Here is a 19281-nt window from a genome sequence, read left to right as displayed (position 1 = left end):
TGTGTGGAGTTTGCACATTCTCCCCGTGTCTGCATGGGTTTCTTCCAGGTGCTCCGGTTTTCTCCCACAGTCGAAAGATGTGAGGGTTAGGTGGACGGGCCATGCTAAATTGCCCCTTAGTGTCAGGGGGACCAGCTGGGGTAAATGCATGGGGTTATAGGATAGGGCCTGGGTGGGATTGTGGTCGGTGCAGACTCGATGGACCGAATGATCTCCTTCTGCACTGTAGGATTCTATGACATGCTGCTGAATTTACACGAAACATACTCTATGGCTTTATTGTCCTTTCTATATTTCTATAGGAAATGTTTGAAATGGTACACATTACTAAATTAAGGTAAATATTGTCTTATGTAAGTGAACCATTAGCGCTCTACTCTTGTATTCCACATCTCTATTTACAAGACATTGGATATCATGTCACACAGGCATGAACAAAGGCAAAGGGAGAGGACGACATCTCCCATGGGCACCACCAACATTGCTCTTAGCTGATCAGAAGGTATCAACACCACCCATTTCACCCATTCCACCCTCTTCCCCCCCCCCCCCACCACCCCGACCCTCAGAACCAAGAATCCCTTTGCCATCCTTTAGCAAATGCAGCAATCGGCACTTGGTTTCCATCCATCATCTTTGTTCAGAATTATGACTGACATTGAAAAATTAATGTAATGGGGAGGAGAAATCAAATCTGCACACCACCAACCCTCCCTGGGGTCATCTGTTTATCCAATATGCATTTGACTTACCTAATGAAGACACACAAGGGACAGTCCTTAAAGTACCATGAATTGCCAGTGTGCAAAGAATAATTGTTTACACAAAAATCAGACAGTAATCCATAATCTCAATTCTTCAATATCCTCTATAGTTTACATTAGAAATTATCCTCAGACATACACTGTGTATCAACAACGTGAACATTTATGTTGTATTACTGGTCATTATAATCCAATTATTCAAACTTTCAAGCCTGTATTTTAAACAAGCCTCTCTCCACCCCGGTGGTTTCCCTTGAGTTTAACATTTTTGCTTTGCAAGGTTGTACACTCAAAATAGCAGTACCACTTTATGCAAGATTATTGTTCCAAATAAATTACTAATTCATGCTGGATTGCAAAAATATAAAATTTGCAATAAATATTGTACATGATTCTGCTTAATTAGAACCAACTATTACACGCAGAGTGGACATCAAGTTACATTAACGACACCAATGTGCATATTTTTTAAAAAGTCATTCATATTTATTCTGTTGATCCAATTTGCAAAAACATTTATAGAAAACAGCTGTCATTTGTTCATAAATTCAAGGACAGCAATAATCTAAAAGGATTCATATCAGCTTTTAGCTACTCTCTGCACTCTAAAAAAAAAATGGTTGCAGAGTGTAGGAAAAAGCCTTCAGCATGTCCTCAAAAGTGATAAAAATAGGATACAATGAATGATCTAATAAAACACTTAGAATATTAATACAGGTCAAGTATCCTTTATCTGTGAAGCCAAATATCGAACACCTCCAAAAGCCCCACATTTTTTGAACCTCATCAACCTTGACCACAGGAGTCTATGATCTAGGCTAACAAAACCTGAGCTGACACGAACCTCACTGACCACACCCGACCTTTATCGCAGGCAGTCTAGTTGTTTGCTGCACTGTTTACTTTGTGAATACTCTCCCACAAGCAGAATTGCAAACAGCACCGCAGATAGGAAGTCATTACAGGTATCTTTATTCAGTGGCATATCTTACTTTTTGAGCCATTTTATTTAATTTACACGATGGTGAGTTTAGGCTTCAGCCATTGTGATGCAAGTAGGCCCAGGCCTATAACAATGTCTCTTCTTTCTCAAATGCAGTCTTGTGATAGTCTCAGTTAAATGTTGATCATCAGTTTACTTTTTTAAAAATCATCACTTCGCTCATGCTATCAGTTCTTGGCAATCTTTATATCATTAATTTCACATGCAATTTGAGGGCTAGATGTCTGAACATACTTCATTGCATTCAACACAAGCTGTTGCATAATGTGCCATGTTGTCATGCAAGTAGAGAAATATTTTTGACACATTAAGCTGAAAAAGCGCACAGTGGCCAATGACCAACCTGCAGTCCCTATCCTGTATATCATATACATCTTGCTGTGTTGCAATGACTTAATGTTTGAATCCTTCAAAAATATCAGTAGTCAAGAGTACTAAATATAGGTTGTAGCCTGTATGCGTGTCCTACTGGTATGGTTAAGCATGAAATGCAAAGAAAGGGATGCAAAGTTGTTTGTGGTCTTGACATAAACCAACTACGTATGTGAAACTGATTGAAACTCAATATGTGCTATGCAGTTACACACTCAGTGACCGCAGAGCTAAAATGATACACTTGTTAATACTTGCAATCTTTCCCCTCTGTCTCCATTGAAGTTATATCAATTATATCAATCAACATATTTCTGATTTTGGTGAAGAAATGTTTAAATCTTCAAATTAGAGAAGAATTTTACCGAAATCTAAATCATCTTATTGCTCAAAAAGAAAATAGTCCAATATAAGATGACAAGTAATAGATTTTAAAAATTAACAGGAGACTTTATGTTTCCTTCCAAGAAAGAATATTTTATCTTTTCTGGAAAAAAATACATCAAATGGTGGTTCGATTGCCAATGTCAGAGAATAGGTTACACCTAAATATTGATCCTAAACATTGCAACAACTACAGTGTAAAATTCTCATAATATTTGAAGATACGCTGCCTAGTATTTGCAATCTTACACCATAGTTGCATTGTAATTTGTGTTTTAAATATGCAACAGCCACATGGATCAGAGTTATAATGCTGTTCAGATTTGCTAATTTATCAGCATTTGCAAAGCATGTTCCAGTCCCAGAACACACATACAGATATTGGCATGAAGATGCAAGCACATTTGTTCATGCATAAACACATCACAGTGATATCAAGCACTGAAAAATGAAAGTCAATTTCTTTTTTAAATAAACTTGCTGTACACACTTGCTTTTAGGTACAAAAGGATAATGCAGCATTTCAATGATACTGCATGGATTTTACTCCTACATTCATATAGCAACTTGCTGTACATCTGTACTTTGAATCTACAGTCATACTGTCACTGTGAACTGCAAAACAGATCTGAAAATCTCTGTTGCAATTTTTCATTCATCCACTTTAACGTGTAGGGTTAGATGCCAGTGAAGCAGAAATGGCAATAAAACTCAATCCCATTCTTTCCTTACTCAACCAATGTAGAATGCAACATTAGATACGCAAGCTTACCTCTTCAAATTCACCATAGCCCAAGGGATGCCTGTGGGGGTGTTAAAGGAAGGCAGCAGCTTCTCAGCAAGTTGTGCAGCTTTCTGCTTAAAGACCTGGAGAAGCAAATGAAAATGTATTAAAAAACACTTGCTTCATATCCAAGAAAGTAAAACAAGGAAGTAGTAAAGCAACAGTTTTGAGGATAATTCGATCAATCCAAAGCCATTTTCACAATCTTTGACGATGGAATTCTCTTTGATGAAATCTAGATCCTATGCACTGAGAACAATAATTCAATTCCAATTCACAAAATCCTGTAGACAGCTCCCTACTCCAAGCTCAAACAGATAGTTTCCAGGAAGTTGAGCTCCAAGTGGCCCAGATACATTACAAGCTAGACAAATTACAACTTTGGTCAAGTGTGGAATAATGCAATTACAGACCCAGGCCTTCGTTACATATAAATATTACGATGAAGCAATACAATGAAAACTCCCTAAAGATGCAAGTTTTGGTGAAAAGAAAACACTCTGGAATTGAAGATCCTTGAAGACACTGTCACCCTCGAGAACTCAAAACATCTCTATGCATTTAGGGGTGTAAGATGCTCTGTCCAAGAGCCAGTGCACACTCGATAGGCCGAATGGCTTCCCACGATAGGGATTTTAAAGATTCTATGGTAATAAATAAATTTATCACCATCTTTCTCCTTTGTCTTCGCTCTCAGGGTAGGATGGGCGGAGTAATAAGTCCTCTTAATCATTTGAAGATGGTTAAGGGAAGCATAAAGCAAGTAGTGGGCTCAATCTTGGTTAGTCCATCAATTTAAGATTAGAATCAGTGACTGAATCAACAAAAGCATTCAGAATTATTTGCAGCATATACGGCTTATTGTGCAGAGGATAATGCCAATTTGCCTTGACTTATTCAAATCCTCATCTTCATAGATAATCATTGACCGTCTCGGAGGGAAGAAACGCCAGTGAAAATGGAACAATGGGGGCCACCATGCTGGCCATCTCCCTTCGTAGGGATTCCTGGAACGACAAAGTCATTCACAGTTAGAGATATCTCAAGGGCAATGAGGGATGGGCATAAATGCTGGCCTGGACAGCGAAGCCCATGTCGCTTGAATAAAAAAAAACTGGGCAGAATTTTCAGCTCCAGAGACTAAATGCACTAGCAGGCAGAAACATCGGCATGATTCCTGCTGACCAGTGGGGTAATTGTCCCTCCAGATCTTCACTTTTCAGCTCATTATTTATACATAAATAGGCAACTCAGTGAATCGCGTGGTGAGACAGGCTGGGATTGATCCAACCCACTGTTACTCATGGGTCAAAGGGTTCCGGCACCATAAATAAGGGGGCACCCACTCATACATTCACTCTCTGCAGCCCAGGACTTGTGGGGAGTGGCGATTTTGAGCTGAAGCAAACCTTCAGCAGCCAAATTCAGCGACAAGTGCCTGGAGAGATGCTTCCAGGCAGCCCAGGACCAGTGGAAGATCCTTTGCTTTGCAGATGACAGCAGGAGGTCCACCCACACCACGTCAGCTTGACAAAAGGTCGCTAGGGAGGTCAGCACACATGGACCTTAGGAGAGGACCATTCTCCAGTTTCGGAAGAGGATGAATTATTTTGTCTGCTCCACCAGGGTATATCAATCTTCTCACTCTGATACATTCATCAGGCATTCACAAAGTTCCGGTGCACAGGAATCTCTCATCTACCAGCAGAAGGGACATCACAATTCTTTCACACACTCAACATTATCATCTCCTGAACATCCTACACAAGTCTCATCTTCAGCCCTTACATGGGACCACTCAGCACACACATGCATGCTTATCATCTGCTCTTGCATCAATGTTGCTCACACACTATCCATCGGTTTTTATTCAGGACAAGGGTCCTTCAACAAGAGATCCCAGATTAGAGGGGAGGGAGGTGAGGTGTGGGGGGGTTTGGAATTGAGGCCACTCACCCCATTTGAGGAAACGGAGGCAAACCTCACTGGTGAGAAAGGGACTGCTCCTGTGTCAAAGGCAAATCGACATTTCCCAACAAGCTCATTAGGATCCATCCAGTTGGCATCGCCGCCCTCCAAGTGCGCTTTAATGCAAGTGACTCTATAATCAACCACTAATTACCGCTTCTCTCGATTACAGCCACCAGCAAGAAAAGGCATCAGAAAACCACCAGCCCTCAGGCACCTCAGATTAGGAGGCTGAGGAACTATTTGTGGAGGTTCCACCACTGCGTTCATTTGCATCCGCCAAAGGAACAGTGATACACACTTTGGTGGCTCCTATTTCTAGGGCAGACTGGGGCTGGGACAAGGTCACCATCTGGTGGACACAAAACAGAAACGTGTCCAGGTGGAGGTAGTGACAGCCAAAGTCTCCAACACTCAGAGGACTGCTAGAGACTAGGCCCCTGCTGAGTGCAAGTCTGAAGACAGAGGCTTTGGAATCCGCCATCAGAGAAATGTTGGACCAGCAAAGACAGGCAGGGTCATCAGAGGCCATCACCAGATTACAACGAAGGATGGAGGATTCTGCCCACGTTCTGCCTGTTTCATGGCTCCATTATGCAAATGCATTGAAAGCACCATTGGAAGGATAACATCCACCTCAGAGACCCTGGTCCAATACATTATGCCAGATGTGCACTCAGATCTACATGCCATCGCTGTAACCATGAGTGGGATCCATCAGTGGTTAGGTGAGGAGGGGACAGGGTACCTCAGTCTCCCTCCAGGTGACCTTTCTCCTCAGAGTCATGGGGCAGCCCTTGGGCACCCACAGGGAGCAGTAGCACCACTCAGCACTCTCCAAATCGGACCAGCTGCTCCAAGTTTCCTCTGCCTGTGACCTAGCAACTCCACTTGCTCAGGTCGAGAAGATGCACCTGCCCCACAGCAGGAGACCCTTAGAAAGCTGGAGCCCTCCAGAAGGCATCAACCAAAGTCATCTCATTCAACAGGGCATAGCAGGCAGCTTCCAAAACTGCTGCAGATGTTGGCAATGCACCTAGACGTAGAAGTAGGGTTAGGAAAATTAAGAAATTTTGAGAACACAATGGTGGCATGGGTTCACCCACTGTATAGACTTTGCACATGTAAATATTTTTGCTTTTCTGTCTCAGTTTCATCTAGTTAATGGCTCTTCCATCTGATGGAATGCTTCAAGGTCATCCAATGATGCCTCCACTCCTCATCTATGTTCCATTGTGTGCCTTGGGTCTATGGTGTCTCACTCATTCTAAATTCAGTAAGTTACCTTCATGCCCACAGAAGCAAAATGAACAAATCTGTTGCTCTATAAATATGGTGAGTGGACAGTTCATATGTCAGACTTGCATAAGAGAGTCATATGATGTGACCTCATGAGTATAGATTTAGTTTTGTTTATTATCCAGATGGTACTGCACTGAGGTATGTTCTCTGTAGATTTCAGGGGTTTTGTCAAGTGCTTTTGAATGATCAGACGATAGTGCTTCTGAAGCTCTCTTTTTTAAATTTCATGGGATGTGTGTGTCACTGGCTTTTATTGCCCATCCCTAAATGCCCTCGAGGTGGTGGTGGTGAGCTGCCTTCTTGAACCGTTGAGGTCCCTGTGGTGTATGCATACCTCTTCAATCTCTCTAACCTGTGCTTAACCCTCTCTCCACTCACATTGTCTGTACCTTTAAGACTTGATTACCTGTAAAGACTCGCATTCCAACCATTATCTTGTAAATTGAGTTTGTGTCTATATGTGTCCTGTTTGTGAACACAACTCCCACTCACCTGATGAAGGGGCAGCGCACCGAAAGCTTGTGGCTTGTGCTACCAAATAAACCTGTTGGACTTTAACCTGGTGTTGTGAGACTTCTTACTGTGTATGTATGCCCACAGTATTGTTTGGGAGGAAGTTCCAAGATTTTGACCTAGCAGCAGGAAAGAAACAGCACTATATTTCCAAGTCAGAGTGATGAGCGGTTTAAAGGGGAAGTTCCAGGTGGTGGCATTCCCGTGCATCTGCTGCTCTTGTCCTAAATCTTGGTGGCTGCTGCCAGGGAACTCTTAAGGACATGTGTGCAATTGATGGCACCCTGCGCCTGTGGGAAATCTGCTGCATATCATTGTTCTGACAACCTGGCTGGCTACATCTGGGGACAACTGGACACAATTGTATGCATTACTAAATAAATCAGTGATCCTTCTTTTGCATTGATAAGTGGAGGATTGTGATATTCTGCAGAGGTCCCCAATGCATCTCTGGAATGAGATACAAACAAAAAAGTTGTGTATGGCAGTCACCTTTAGAGGCACGGGCAATGGATGCCCTCAGTCTCTGTGGAGTCAGGTCCTTCCATAGAATGTAGTATGTGTGAGCCATCACCTCCCTTGATAAGCGAAGGCATTTACGGCACAATCTCTCACTCATCCACAAATCTGAGAAGCGTTTTCGGTACATCACGCTAAACACCTCAGCGGAATTGGTCTCTCCTCCTCAGCTTCTGAATCTTCAAGGGACCCCACTGTCCCATGGTCCTCATGTTGAAGCTCTTCCTTTTGCTCTGCCAGACAGTGGTGAGTCCTTCTCCCCTCAGTTGCATGAAAGCCATGAAGACGACAACATTGCCTGCTGCCTGCATTCTGCACATCATCTTGTGTCTGTTGAAGAATAGTTGAGGGACTGAATATGTCCTGCACACTAAGCTGTGTATGACTGACAATAGAGTGGCCCTCTTCCTCCCTGGGCTAGAACCAAGATATGTGCCCCAGACACTGCCTTATAAGCATGGTGTGCATTTCCTGGAGTGCCCTTAATTTCTGGCCCAGATATTGTGCTGCACACTGCCCCAAAAGTGACTCAGTCTCATCCCTCTCACCCCGTTCTTTAAACTTTCCCCAATCATGCATCACTACCCATCCCCTTCCCTCCTGGGCTCCAGTCACCACTCCCAAGCTAGTCAAGTGTCTGCCTTCTACCCCCTCCTTTGCCTCTGTCCACTTATTCCCCCCCCCCCAGTCACCCAAGTCAAGCAAGTGCCCTCCACCTCTTTTCCCTTCACACTGGTCTTGCCTAAGCAACCTTGGCATGGAATCAAAGCAGCCGCGAGAGCAGCACAGCAAAAGGTCGGCATACACTGCTTGCACAAACCTCAAGGTCAAGAGTGAAGTGCAGTTCGACAGTTGTAGGCACTTATATCCAGTTGTGAATCAGACCAGTCAAATTATCCACCGGTGGGGCAATCAGATTGAGTGTGAACGTGATCCAGTGAGCTACATTGTTAATGTTAATTCACGAGATCCAAAGGCATGCAAATATGGTTCATGATATATTTGAACCATAAGTGGGAAACTTGATCCATTGTGAAATTCCAGGAGGAAATACCAACATATTTTCCTGCTGATGGAAAACCAACTTTTGCTATTGCTGCAAATTTTGTGCTCTCACCTGCTATGATTCCTCCCGTTGGCTAGACTGGAAAGTTCAATGCATTATCTTAGATGTGGCCTGAGCCCATTTATTGTCCATCAATGAGTACTAATTATATCTTTTGATTGTCCTCAAAGTCTAAAAGGTCATCAGTACCTGCTGATTTACTAATACTTTCCAGTCATGTTATTTCAAATTTCACATTATTAGACATGTAGTGAATATTTTTAGTGCTCGTATGACCAGGATCTCTTTTCAAAACTATAGCAGGCCCAGTAAAGCCTGTCCTACTCTAACTTTCAAAACTTAAACGATAATCAATTTGGAATCTTCTGGGACTAACTTTTCTTTTAAAAACAGATATCAAAATACTGCAAATGATGGCTGCTGAGAGTCACCTGACTTAGTTTGTTGATTCAAACTAGTACACTGTCTTGAAAGACAAAAGGACACATCAAGTCTAAGAAATGTCACTACTAATCTCCTGGCACCATCCAAAATGTGTTTCTGACTTCAATGGATCATTCTGAAATCAAGACACAGATTGTCTCACACCTCCTGGGTGAATGTTTGTAAACATTTATAACAACACCAGGTTAAAGTCCAACAAGTCTATTTGGTAGCAAAAGCCACGAGCTTTCGGAACAGGCTGTCCCTTCATCAGGAACTCCGACCCACCTGACGAAGGGACAGCCTGTTCCGAAAGCTCGTGGCTTTTGCTCCCAAATAAACCTGTTGGACTTTAACCTGTTGTTAGACTTCTTACTGTGTTTACCCCAGTCCAACGCCGGCATCTCCACATCATGTAAACATTTACCCAGACTGTGGCTAATCAGCTGAAGCACAACACCATATTTGGCAAAGGGACTGTGAGAAGCCACATAGTAAAGCAACTATATGGTCTCCCTTTTAATCTTTCAGTGCTGTCTGCAAGAGACAGAAACAGTAGCAGCAAAATGCAGCATCATCTATGCCTTAAAATCTGGAGACTGCAACACCCTAAGGTCTCCAAGCATTTCCTTTTCAAGTCTACCAATACTGAAAACCAACCTCCTGGTAGCAAAACTATAAGTAACTAGCTTTGCAACCTGTAGAAAGTCCATCTCTTCGATTTCACTCTCACAGGATTTTGCACCCGTGTCATTGAAATTGGGTGCAAAATCACAGCCATTGTATTTTTAAACCATTATTGTAGTCAAATTACATGGAAGAAAGGGATTGCTCCCAAACATGGCACACATCACATGTCTACATAAACCCAAAAGCCAGTCTGTAATACCTTTGTTTAAATGGTAGCATTATTCCTGTTAAATTTCTTCATATTGAAAGTTTCAGCAGTACTCACCTGAGGTCCCTTCACACAATTCTCTTCTCCCCACCCCTCTCCTCCCCTTTTGTTTCTGATCCTTTTATTCTCAATTTAGAAATGCAGTAAGGAAATTCTTTGCTGGCAATAATTGGGACTGCTGAAGAGAATGCTTAAATACCCAACTAAATAGCAGCTGCTTATAGAATTCACTGCAAATACTGGAAATAAAGCATATTCCTATGTCCTACAAATGAGCAAGTACTAGGCAAAAGATATATACATAAAATGCAAAAACATTAAAAATCAAAGACTGCAATGAAGCTGATAGCAAGAGAGTACTATATAGAAGTAAATGCCTTCTCCATTAGTCTGCAAGCCAAGCTTCAGAAGAGATTTTTTTTAATTCAGAAAAGCATTTTCAGAGCTGCAGGTGTGTTATTCTTAATGGAATATTAAGTCAAAGAAATGGAAGTAGAATTATGTACAGAGCAAAGATGCTTTCAAAAGTCAGTGAGGAACAATGTGCTTTTATTTTCCTTTTTCCTCTATTTGTATAATTGCAATATCTGGTAAAGAATTAAAGAAACAATCCTGTAAACACAAAAAAAGGTTTTGAAAGTATCATGGTTTCAAGATTGAAATTACATTAACATAATAAAGGCGAAATGAAGATGAAAATTTGCAGGACACAAGTTAGCAAAGTAGCTAAAGGAACTCTGGCCATAAAAATGACATTGTGCTACATTTGTATCCTGTTCAAAAGACATATTATTTTAGTTTTCTTAATACAGTTAGGTAGCAGTGTTGTAAAACAACTATTTTTCCATTAAATCCAAATAAAGTGACAGCAGTGCCGTTAAACACTTCCCAGTCAGATTTGGCATAGGTCATCAACATGGAGCTCTCCTTCCATATCCTTGACAATGCATCTAAATCCCATGTGCCATCAGATAATTTCCAGGTATTTAATCAGAATGCTTATTTTATTCCTCTCAGTCAATTTGACGCACTAAAAGCAATTTAATGCTTCAACTGCATGATTTAAGATTGTTGCTTCTAGCTGGCAAAGCAAGTGCAGATTATAAAATGGATTCCCATGAGTATAAATTGTCTTCCCATTATTTTCTGCAGAAGTCAGTCTGACCTTTCAAAATACAATGCTGAATACATCCGAAGTTTCCATTTAAGCCCATTAACAGAAAATGTACATGCAAATATATACACAAATATGCATATGTGGAATTGTCAATGGGTGTCAGGGGAGTTGGTTCTTTAGTGAGAACAAAAATCAAATAATCACTTTTACCATAGAAATATGAAGCTATTTACAAAGTATGAGACAGACATTTTGTGGATGCGGTCAACAAAAGAAGTGATGCAAGTAAATAGCTCTTGCATGCAGTACTTAATTTTGATGTGCCAATATAATTAACCCTATTGCTGGGACTGAATGAACTTCTTCCCAAATCTAGGAAAGCTCCCAGTCAGACCAGCAAAAAATTAGAAATATGTCGTCACATTGCCAGGGAGATTATTTAGGCTTTCAGTGCAACAGCACATGTGAGATTATACAAGTACTGGAACTGGGGTGGATTCTGGCTTGAAGTATTTGACATTATTAGAGAAATGCTTTCACTGAGAACTGGTACAGAATGATGAAAGATCATGGATCAGAAACATTGGATGGGTGGAATTTTCTCCAAAAAATTCTAAGTGTCGAACAGGCGAGAAAATGGGAGGTTTTCTCACTTTTTGTTCAGAAAGGCAAGTAATGGGAATTTATGGCACTTTGTGCATATCAGGAGCCATAACGTGATCCTTGCCAGTTTTTCTTTTGAGGAGGGTGTTGATGACAAAGCCTCAGCTCACCTGTGAAACCAACTGCTGAACTCTAGTGGTGTCATTGTGCAAGTGCCCCAATCTCCTAGTATATGGTGTACATTGATTGTACACCGTATACTAGGAGATCTCCTGTCACTCCCCCACCACGGACATTGCCTTGTAGATGGTGGAGAGGCTTTTGAAAGTCAGGAAATAGGAGTTACTCACTGCAGAATTTCCAGTCTCTGACCTGCTGTTGGAGCCACAGGATTTATAAAGCTGGTTCAGTACAGCTTATGGTCAATGGTAATCCCCAAGTAGTAGATTGTGGAGGGTTCAATGATGGGAATGCCATTGAATGTCATGGGGAGATGGTTAGATTTTCTCTTGTTGGATATGAGCATTGCCTGGCACCTGTGTATGGACAAATGTAACATGCCACTTACCAGCCCAAGCCTGAACGTCATCCAGGACTTGCAGCATATGGACATGAACCACTTCAATATCTGAGGTGTCACAAATAGTGCTGAAAATGGGTAATCATCAACAAGTATCCCCACTTCTGATCTTATGATGGACATAAGGTCATTAATGAAGTAGAAGAAGATGGTTGGGTATAGGACACTATCCTGAGGAACTCCTGCACAGATGTCTGAAACAATTACAACCACCTTACTTTGTACTAGGTATAACTCCAAACAGTGGAGTGTTCCTCCACTGTATCAACTTTGCTGGTCCCAAACTGCATTTGTCCTCTGTCACAGATGGAATGGGTACCCAGAACATTATAGAGAAAACAGTCCCTGAGGGTTAGACAACTGGGATGAGATGTTGGATGCCAGCATTGGTGGTAGCCTTTGAGTCGTCCAGGGGGGTTGAGAATAGGTAAGATTTGGGGAACACAGGTGAGGAAGAACAGCTGGCAGATACTATGGCTATGGCTGAATGGGTGAGAGCAGCATTAAGCAAGGACAGTTCCACTGAGCTGGATAAGAAAAAAAAGAGGCCTTGGATCATGTGGTACGCTCGACCATGTCAAAAGCTGCAGAGAGAGATCAAGGAGAACAAAACGATAATGTAGAATCCTACAGTGCAGAACAAGGCCATTCGGCCCATTGAGTCTGCACCAATCACAATCCCACCCAGGCCCTACTCCCATAACCCCATGCATTTACCCCAGCTAGTCCCCCTGACACCAAGGGACAATTTAGCACGGCCAATGCACCTAACCTTCACATCTTTAGACTGTGGGAGGAAACCGGAGCACCCGCAGAAAACCCACGGAGACATGGGGAGAATGTGCAAACTCCACACAGACAGTGAGCCAAGCCGGGAATCGAACCCGGGTCCCTAGCGCTGAGAGGCAGCAGTGCTAACCACTGTGTCACCATGCCGTCTAATACTACTATGTACTATAGCTACAGTTATGGAATAGGTCAATTAGAGGCATTTCAGTGCTGTGGTAATTACAGAAACTGGTTTAAGAGATTCAAACATGGCATTACAGGAAAGATAGGAAAAATTTGGAAACATACAAGGACATTGCAGATCGAAGACAAAGCAGTTGAGTCTCTCTCTTTTGGAGAAGGATATGATGACAAAAATGGTACTTGAGCACAGGGGTTATTTACAATGTCAGTGATTGCTGGGGCCAGAAAGAGAAGTATGCAGTTAGCAGCTTAATGAGAGTGATGTCAAGGGAGAAAGAGGTGAGGCTCAAGGTGATGAAAAATAGGAGATAGGACAGAAACAAGAGAAAGATGGAGGTACAGGGGTAGGCTGGGAGGATCCCAGGGGAAGTGATTGGGCTTGCATAATAGGAAAGTGATACATGATCTTAAATAATATCACAATTATAAAAGAACAAGAATGTGTGGCATGTCAAAGATAGATCACTCAACACTTATTACAGATTTAGGCTCAAATTCTAAAGAAGTTTGCTTACAAGGAGTTAATTTCCTTTACTACAGGAAGCAAGGCTTCTGAGGGTGCTGTACCGAAATGCACGTAGTATACGGAACAAAGTAAATGAGCTAGAAACACAGATTGTAATTGGAAGGTATGATGTTGTGGGCATCACAGAGACTTGGCTACAAGGGGATCAGAGGTAGAACATAGAACATTACAGCGCAGTACAGGCCCTTCAACCCTCGATGTTGCGCCGACCTGTGAAACCAATCTAAAGCCCCTCTAATCTACACTATTCCAATATTATCCATATGTTTATCCAATAACCATTTGAATGCTCTTAATGTTGACGAGTCCACTACTGCTGCAGGCAGGGCATTCCACGCCCTTACTACTCTCGGAGTGAAGAACCTACCTCTAACATCTGTCCTATATCTATCACCCCTCAATTTAAAGCTATGTCCCCTCGTGTTAGCCATCACCATCCGAGGAAAAAGGCTCTCACTATCCACCCTATCTAATCCTCTGATCATCTTGTATGCCTCTATTAAGTCACCTCTTAACCTTCTTCTCTCTAACGAAAACAACCTCAAGTCCCTCAGCCTTTCCTCATACGATCTTCCCACCATACCAGGCAACATTCTGGTAAATCTCCTCTGCACCCTTTCCAATGCTTCCACATCTTTCCTATAATGCGGCGACCAGAACCGTACGCAATACTCCAAGTGCAGCAGCACCAGAGTTTTGTACAGTTGCAGCATGACCTCCTGGCTCCGAAACTCAATCCCTCTACCAATAAAAGCTAACACACCGTATGCCTTCTTAACAACCCTATCAACCTGGGTGCCAACTTTCAGGGATCTATGCACATGGACACCCAGATCCCTCTGTTCATCCACACTACCATTAGCCCAGTACTCTGTATTCCTGTTACTCCTTCCAAAGTGAATCACCTCTCACTTTTCTGCATTAAACTCCATTTGCCACCTCTCAGCCCAGCTCTGCAGCTTATCCATGTCCCTCTGTAACCTGCCACTTCCCTCCGCACTGTCTACAACTCCACCGACTTTAGTGTCATCCGCAAATTTACTAATCCATCCTTCTACGCCTCATCCAGGTCATTTATAAAAATGACAAACAGCAGTGGCCCCAAAACAGATCCATGCGGTACACCACTAGTAACTGAACTCCAGGATGAACATTTCCCATCAACCACCACCCTCTGTTTCCTTACAGCTAGCCAATTCCTGATCCAAACCACTAAATCACCCTCAACCCCATGTGTCCGTATTTTCTGCAATAGCTTACCATGGGGAACCTTATCAAATGCTTTGCTGAAATCCATATACACCACATCAACCGCTTTACCCTCATCCACCTCTATGGTCACCTTCTCAGAACTCAATAAGGTTTGTGAGGCACGACCTACCCTTCACAAAACCGTGCTGACTATCCCTAATCAAATTATTCCTTTCTAGGTGATTATAAATCCTCTCTCTGATAATCCTTTCCAAAACTTTGCCCACAACAGAAGGCTCACCGGTCTATAATTACCAGGGTTGTCCCTACTCCCCTTCTCGAACAAGGGGACAACATTTGCTATCCTCCAGTCTTCTGGCACTGTTCCTGTAGACAATGACGACACAAAGATCAAAGCCAAAGGCTCTGCAATCTCCTCTCTAGCCTCCCAGAGAATCCTAGGATAAATCCCATCGGCCCAGGGGACTTAACTATTTTTACCCTTTCCAGAATTGCTAACACCTCCTCATGAACCTCAATCCCGTCCAGTCCAACAGCCTGCATCTCAGTACTCCCCTCGACAACACTGTCCCTCTCCTGTGTGAATACAGACGAAAAATATTCATTTAGTGCCTCTCCTATCTCTTCAGACTCCACGCGCAACTTCCCACTACTGGCCCTAATCTTACCCTGGCCATTCTTTTACTCCTGACATACCTACAGAAAGCTTTAGGGTTTTCCTTGATCCTACCTGCCAAAGACTTTCATGCCTTCTCCTGGCTCTTAACTCTTTCTTTAGGTCCTTCCTGGCTAAGAATCTAATATCCAAGGATATGTGCCCTATCGAAAGGATAGGCAGAAGGGTAGAGGCGGGGTTGTCTTGTTCATAAGAAACAAAATTAAATCATTAGTAAGAAGTGATATAGGATCAGTGTAGAATCTGTGTGGATAGAGTTGAGGAATCGCAAAGGGAAAAAAACCCTGATGGAAGTATATACAGGGCCCCTAGTAGTAGTCAGGATGTTGGACAGAAAATAAATCAGGAGGTAGAAAAGGCATGCAAGGAAGGCAATATTACGAATAATCATGGGGGATTTCAAAATGCAGATGGACTGGGAAAATCAAGTTGGTAGTGGATCCCAAGATAAAGAATTTGTGGAATGTCTACGGGATGGTTTTTTGGAGCAGCTTGTGCTAGAGCCCACGAAGGAACAGGCAGCTCTGGATCTGATGATGTGTAATAAGGCAGACTTGATCAGGAAACTTAGGAAGGAACCCATGGGGGCAGTGACCACAATATGATAGAATTCACCTTGCAGTGTGAGAGGAAGATGTTGGAATCGAATATGACAGTGCTACAATTGAGTAAATGAAGCTACAAGGCCATGAAGGAGGAACTGGCCAGATTTGATTGGAAAGGGAACCTAGCAGGAAAGGCTGTGGAACAACAGTGCCAGGAGTTTTTGGGAATAATTCAGAAGGCACAACATAAATTCATTCCAAGGAAGAGGAAGCATGTTAAGGGGAGGACGAGGTAACCATGGCTTACAAGGGAAGTCAGGGATAGCATAAAAGCAAAGGAAAGAGCATACTGTGAGGTGAGGAATAGTGGGAAGCCAGAGGATTGGGAAGCCTTTGAAAACAAGGAGAGGACATCTAAAAAAAAACTAAGCATGGAGAAGATGAAATATGAAGATAAGCTAGCTCGTAATATAAAAGAAGATAGCAAGAGTTTTTTTTACATTATATAAAAGGTAAGAAAGGCAAGAATCAACCTTGGACTGCTGGAAAATGAGACTGGAGTAGTAATGTAGGGCAAAGAAATAGCAGAGGAACTGAATGGGCACTTTGTATCAAGTCTTCATGGTGGAAGACGCCAGTAACATGCCAAAACTTCAAGAGAGTCAGGGGGCAGAGGTAAATGTAATAGTCATCACTAAGGATAAGATGCTAGAGGTCTGAAGGTGGATAAATCACCCAGACCAGATGGGCTGCACCCCAGGGTTCTGAAAGAGATAGCTGAGGAGATTGTGGAAGCATTGGTGGTGATCTTTCAGGAATCACTGGAGTCAGGGAAGATCCCTGGGGACTGGAAAAAGGCTAAAGCAACACTCTGTTTAAGAAGGGAGAGAAATTATAGGCCAGTTACCCTGACCTCAGTCGTGGGTAAGATCTTGGAGTCCATTATTAAGAATGAAATTGCTAAGTACTTGGAAATACATGATAAAATAAGGCGGAGTCAGCACGGCTTCGTCAAAGAGAGGTCCTTTCTGAAAATCTGTCAAAATTCTTTGAGGAAGTAACGAAGAAATTAGACAAAGGAGAGCTAGTGGACGTGATTTATTTGAACTTCCAGGAAGTCTTTAACAAGGTGCCTTACAGGAGGCTGCTAAATAAGCTCAGAGCCAATAGTGTTAAAGGCAAGGTACTGGCATGGCTAGACGAATGGCTGACAGACAGAAGGCAGAGAGTGGCGATAAGGGGGTCCTTTTCAGGATGGCAACCGGTGACTAATGGTGTTCCACAGCGGCCAATGTTGGGACTACAACTTTTCATTATATACGTTAATGTTCTGGAAGATGGAACGGAGGGCATGGGGTTGCTAAATTTGCAGATGATACAAAGATATATAAAGGGACATGTAGTGTTGAGGAAGTGGGGAGGCTGCAAAATGACTTGGACAAGTCAGGAGAGTGGACAAAAAAGTGGCAGATGGAATACAATGTGGGAAAGTGTGAGGTTATGCACTTTGGTAGGAAGAATAGAGGCCTGGACTATTTTCTAAATGGGGAAAGGCTTTGGAAATCTGAAGCACAAAAGAATTTGGGAGTCCTGGCTCAGATTCTCTCAAGGTTAACGTGCAAGTTCAGTTGGCAGTTAGGAAGACAAATTCAATGTTAGCATTCATTTCTAGAGGGCTAGGATACAAGGACAAGGATGTACTGCCGAGGCTGTGTAAGGCTCTGGTCAGAACCCATTTGGAATACTGTGCACAGTTTTGGACTCCACACCTAAGGAAGGATGTGCTGGCCTTGGAGGGGGTCCAGAAGAGGTTCACAAGAATGATCCCAGGAATGAAAGGTTTGTCACATGAGGAACGGTTGAGGAGTCTGGGCCAATACTCGATGGAGTTTAGAAGGATGACGGGGGGGGGGGGGTCCTGATTGAAACTTACAGAATACAGAGAGGCCTAGACAGATTGGATGTGGAGAGGATGTTTTCACTAGGTGAAAGGAGGTGTTGAAAGTCTTAAGGCACATCAAGGTAGATAAATCCCCGGGACCTGATGAAGTATATCTCATGATGTTGTGGGAGGTTAGCGAGGAAATTGCAGGTCCCCCAGCAGAGATATTTGAATCATCAACAGCCACAGGTGAGGTGCCTGAAGATTGGAGGGTGGCAAATGTTGCACCTTTGTTTAAGAAGGGCTGCAGGGAAAAGCCTGGTAACTACAGGCCAGTGAGCCTAACGCCTGTAATGGTAAGTTGTTAGAAGGTGTTCTAAGAGACAGGATCTACAGGCATTTAGAGACGCAAGTACTGATTAGGGTCAGTCAGCATGGCTTTGTGAGTGAAAAATCATGTCTCACAAATTTGATTTGAGTTTTTTGAAGGGGTAACCAAGAAGGTAGATGAGGGCAATGTAGTTGATGTTGTCTACATGGGCTTTAGCAAGACCTTTGACAAGATACAGCATGGTAGACTGTTGCAGAAGGTTAAATCTCACGGGATCCAGGTGGAGGTAGCCAAATGGATACAAAATTAGCTTGATGACAGAAGGTGGTTGCAAAGGGTTATTTTTCAAACTGGAGGCCTGTGACCAGTGGTGTGCCTCAGGGATCGGTGCTAGGTCCACTGTTTTTTGTCATTTATATTATTGATTTGGATGAGAATTTAGGAGGCATGCTTATTAAGTTTGCAGATGACACCAAGACAGGTGACATAGTGGACAGTGAAGAAGGTTACCTAGGATTGCAACGGGATCTTGATCAATTGGGCCAGTGGGCTGATGAATGGTAGATGGAGTTTAATTTAGATAAATGCGAGGTGATACATTTTGGTAGATTGAACCAGGGAAGGACTTACTTAGTTAATGGTAGGGCGTTGGGGAGAGTTATAGAACAAAGATCTTGGGGTACAGGTTCATAACTCATTAAAAGTGGAGTCACAGGTGGACAGAGTGGTGAAGGCTGCATTCAGCATGCTTGGTTTCATTGGTCAGAACTTTGAATACAGGTGTTGGGACATCTTGTTGAAGTTGTACAAGACATTGGTAAGGCCGCACTTGGAATACTGT

At 42.7% G+C, this 19281-nt stretch overlaps 1 protein-coding gene across 3 annotated transcripts in view; it reads right to left on the bottom strand.

The window, feature by feature from the left end:
* man1a2 (mannosidase, alpha, class 1A, member 2) overlaps positions 1-19281 on the bottom strand; it is a 116305-nt gene that overhangs the window by 39997 nt on the left and 57027 nt on the right. For all 3 annotated transcript variants that reach the window (XM_078232675.1, XM_078232673.1, XM_078232676.1), the window contains exon 6: positions 3296-3390. In XM_078232675.1, the coding sequence (XP_078088801.1) occupies positions 3296-3390 (95 nt within the window). The remainder of the gene's footprint in view (positions 1-3295; positions 3391-19281) is intronic.

The sequence above is a fragment of the Mustelus asterias genome, chromosome 17, assembly GCF_964213995.1.
Source record: "Mustelus asterias chromosome 17, sMusAst1.hap1.1, whole genome shotgun sequence".
Taxonomy (NCBI): domain Eukaryota; kingdom Metazoa; phylum Chordata; class Chondrichthyes; order Carcharhiniformes; family Triakidae; genus Mustelus; species Mustelus asterias.
The sequence above is the reverse complement of the archived record's forward strand: the minus strand, read 5'-3'. Positions and strand labels throughout refer to the sequence as shown.